This window comes from Monopterus albus, unplaced genomic scaffold (genome assembly GCF_001952655.1).
Source record: "Monopterus albus unplaced genomic scaffold, M_albus_1.0 scaffold7.1, whole genome shotgun sequence".
Lineage (NCBI taxonomy): Eukaryota > Metazoa > Chordata > Actinopteri > Synbranchiformes > Synbranchidae > Monopterus > Monopterus albus.
In genome coordinates, this window is record NW_018127887.1 from 3,941,367 (window position 1) to 3,945,239 (window position 3,873).

The 3,873-nt window shown below is 36.0% G+C and overlaps 1 protein-coding gene across 1 annotated transcript in view; it reads left to right on the plus strand.

The window, feature by feature from the left end:
- slc6a13 (solute carrier family 6 member 13) overlaps window positions 1–1,309 on the plus strand; it is a gene marked incomplete at its 5' end in the record, with an annotated part of 9,136 nt that extends 7,827 nt beyond the window's left edge. The window contains one exon of the mRNA XM_020622428.1: window positions 338–1,309. Within this exon, the coding sequence (XP_020478084.1) occupies window positions 338–502 (165 nt within the window). The remainder of the gene's footprint in view (window positions 1–337) is intronic.
- Between the last annotated feature and the right edge of the window lie 2,564 nt (window positions 1,310–3,873).

Here is a 3,873-nt window from a genome sequence, read left to right on the forward strand (position 1 = left end):
TTAATAAATCTGCAAAAATGTCAAAAATTCTGTGTTTTTCTGTCAATATGGGGTGCTGTGTGTACATTAATGAGGAAAAAAATGAACTTAAATGATTTTAGCATATGGCTGCAATATAACAAAGAGTGAAAAATTTAAGGGGGTCTGAATACTTTATATTAAAAAATAGTCACCAAGCATTACCGATCCCAAACAAGTCCTCAGATGTTATTGTTTACAGTCTTAGTTAACCTCCACTGATATTGGCTCTTTGCAAATTAATAGTCATTAATTACTTACACATTAAATAATACCTATATAACGTCTTTCAAACTGTTTATCCATTTTCTGTTCACAGCGCTTTGCTCTTCTGACTACTCCTTCACCTGAGTTACCAAAGACAAAGCAGAAACAGGAGAGGCTGCTGGTGGCCTTCACAGCAGACAACAACAGCCTCCATCAGAAATCACCGCCTGCTAAGGATGGCTACTTTCCCGTTGATGAAAAAGAGTCTCATTGCTAGAGAGATCAGAGGAATCAGAGCCTTGTAGGGGTCAAAGGTCACTCCTCAGCTTTGAGACTCTGTCTGGCTTTATCCCAGATTTCTCTGTATTACCTCACATGACAAAATGACAAAACAGGTGCAGGCGGTGAGATTTTCAGAGCTGCCTGACCTGTGACTTCTGTTATGCTGCTAGAGTTTTCTTTATTATATGCTGCCTTCTACATACAACTTGATGGCACCAGAATTTTACATATCATTTACATCATGTTTTTGGGGAATTGGATCCCATCTCTTTTGCTAGTGGTAGAGTCACATGTACCTCTGAAAATACTGTATGTGGTCATTGTTGTTACGCAATGGCTAAGAATTTACATTTGATAGTGTTTGCTTTCTGAGGAAGCATTTTATTTTTGTTATGGACATCTCTAATGTTCAATGCAATCCAGCATGACGTTCCACTTGCTCTACTGATAATGACAGCTGTCTCCTGCGGATGGAGCACAGGAAGCACCACATCAGGGCACAGATCAAAAAGGTTAACTTGAATAAAACCTACATGCATTTAAAAGCATGTCTGTAATGTATACAGTACAAGTGCATTGTGTATTCAACCCAATTTTGTTGATTGTATAGCTGTCGCCTCAGGATGTAATGGTTTCTAATAACACCAGTTCTACAAAAGCATACTAATAACTCAATAAATAATAAATAGCGGTTGACTTTTAATTTATATTTAGCCAAACTGACCACAGCTGAGCTTTCCTGTTGTTTCATATGAATGTGACTATGGTAATTGATTTAAATGTATGTATTTTTTTCTTTTAGCCTGGGAGAACTGCAAAAATATTTTATGTGCTTTTTTCAGTGTGACATTGACATGACTTTAATTCAGTTGGTTTTGCCTTATCTCTAATGTACTGAACTGTATGAAATTAAAATATAAAGTGCCTGAAGGAGACAGTTAGATAATGTGAACAGTGAAGGCTGGAATGGTTGAGGGGTTCTTTCCAAAAATGAGCATCTCTTTTACTGCTGTAGTCTGTGCTTCTTATCTTCTTAGCTATAATGTTGGAATGAATATATGACAACTGATTACAGATAGGAAACTACTTTCACATATATAACTTTTATATCTTAAAGTTATTTTTTATAACTGAATAAACTCCATTCATTTAAACCTACATTTCTATTGAAATATATGTTTTATACATATGTTTTATTCAGTATGTGACTGGTCACTTATATCAAAATAAATTTGTCTTAATTGTGTTTATGTTGATTATTAAAAATATATATTCAGAATTTTAGCAATACTTCATTCTTCATTTAGAATAACAGCATGCTGTATTGTTGCCAAATAAAAGTACGTTATCTGCTTTTGATACTTCATTTGATATCATGTAATTGTTTTAAATAATATTTTAATTTGAATTTAGGGATGTGCTGGTTTATGTAAGACAATGTGCCCTCATACGTAACTTCAGCTTAGTGGGATGTTACTAGTATTGTTTCATATCAGCAGCATCCATCCATTATCTATACCGTTTATTCCTTAATAGGGTTGCTGAGGGGTTGGAGCCAATCCCAGGTGACACTGGGCGAGAGGTGAGGTCCACCCTGGACATGTCACCAGTCTACCACAGGGCTGACATGTAGACAAACAACCACACACTCTCACACTCACGGGCAATTTAGAGTTGCCAGTCAACCTAAGCTGCGTAGCTTTGGACTGTGGGAGGAAGCCAGAGTACCTGGAGAGAACCCATGCAGGCACAGGGAGAACATGCAAACTCCACACAGAAAGGCCCTGGGTCGACCGGGGCTCAAACCCGGAACATTCTTGCTGTGAGGTGACAGTGCTAACCACCAGTAGCATTCTGGAATAAAATAGGACAGGTGTTTTCATAGACACAGCAAATCAGAATGGTTTGTACAGCAGATTATACTGGGGGAAAAGTGTTGTATGACTGTCTCGATTCAGCTGTACCACAAGTTATACTATATTTTTTTCCCAGCTCAAATTACTGAAATTGTAATTTTAGTATTATTGACAGATATATTAGAAACTGCTTGTGGTAGTATATTCCATTTTATTTTTCTGCTACAATTTGGTTCTAATTGTCATAATGTGACATTTAGTGAACTGCTATTATTGCAAATTTACAAAATTTACAAATTTTGAAAAGCTTTGCTATAATCTTGTTGCTTCTCAGTGCTGTTTGTTGCTTTCTTTTCATTGTAACTGAAGTTGCTGAAGCTTGTTCTCCAACTCCCCGTGGACAGCTTTGTCTTCAGTAAGACAACACTGAATTCTAGCAGCCTGAAGAACAAAAGGCAATGGGTGGAGGGCTGCCCATGAGAAGACTAGATTCTAATGGCTGAATGCTATTAAAAGACTTTTGGCTGCTTTTAGATTACAAAAAGAAAAATGCTTAACATATTTTGTTCTGAAAACTATGCAGCAAAAAAGCAGAAACCTGGTGCAACTTGTTTACTGTTGTGGCACAATACCCACATACAGTACTACCTGTACATGACTCCATCAAGTTGTCACCGTGCAGCCTCAGGGAATCAGTGCTCTACTTTACTATGTCTACACATATCATTTTTCAGTCTGACAAAAAATATCCATAATGAGCAGCGCTCCTACCTTACAGTAATACATCACAACCTTTCAGTCTGGTATCCATATAAAATGTAAAAATAAATATCTTATAAACTGGCAGCTGATTGCATGCGCATAAATAGTAAATACATTAATAATAAATAAATTCATGTATTTATCAATTAATTAATGAATAAAAATTTTATCATAAAGAATTTAAGAAGCCCAAAGTCTGAATGTTTTCACAGATTTTGCTATCATGATATGTCAAACTACTTTCTTCAAATTTGTGGACAATGTTTCTTTTCTTTCTTTCTTTTTTATGATAAAATGCCAAATATTCATAAATGTGTGTTTTAGCCAGAAAAGACAATACATTTAAATATGTCAGCTTGGACTTCAGGGAAGAATGCTGGACATCATTTTACTCTTTCCAACTGATTATTAAAGACAGTATTACACATAAGCTTATAAATAATAAACATAAGTTGTTTGCGGTCTAATGGTAGTCCCACAGTAAGATAGAATAACACTGCATTTACAGTACAACACATGACCTCAATATCAAAGATATCAAAGCAGACTTTGGGGCCACAACTGTGCTATTATACATATATATATATATATGTGTGTGTGTGTGTGTGTGTGTGTGTGTGTGTGTGTGTGTGTGTGTGTATACTTGTGGCTTTTGTTGACTGCTTTGCCCACTTCGTGATCCAGCCTTGTCTCTGATGGTAATGGATGATCGATAAGAATCCAAACATCACCATAACCTCCTTAAAAT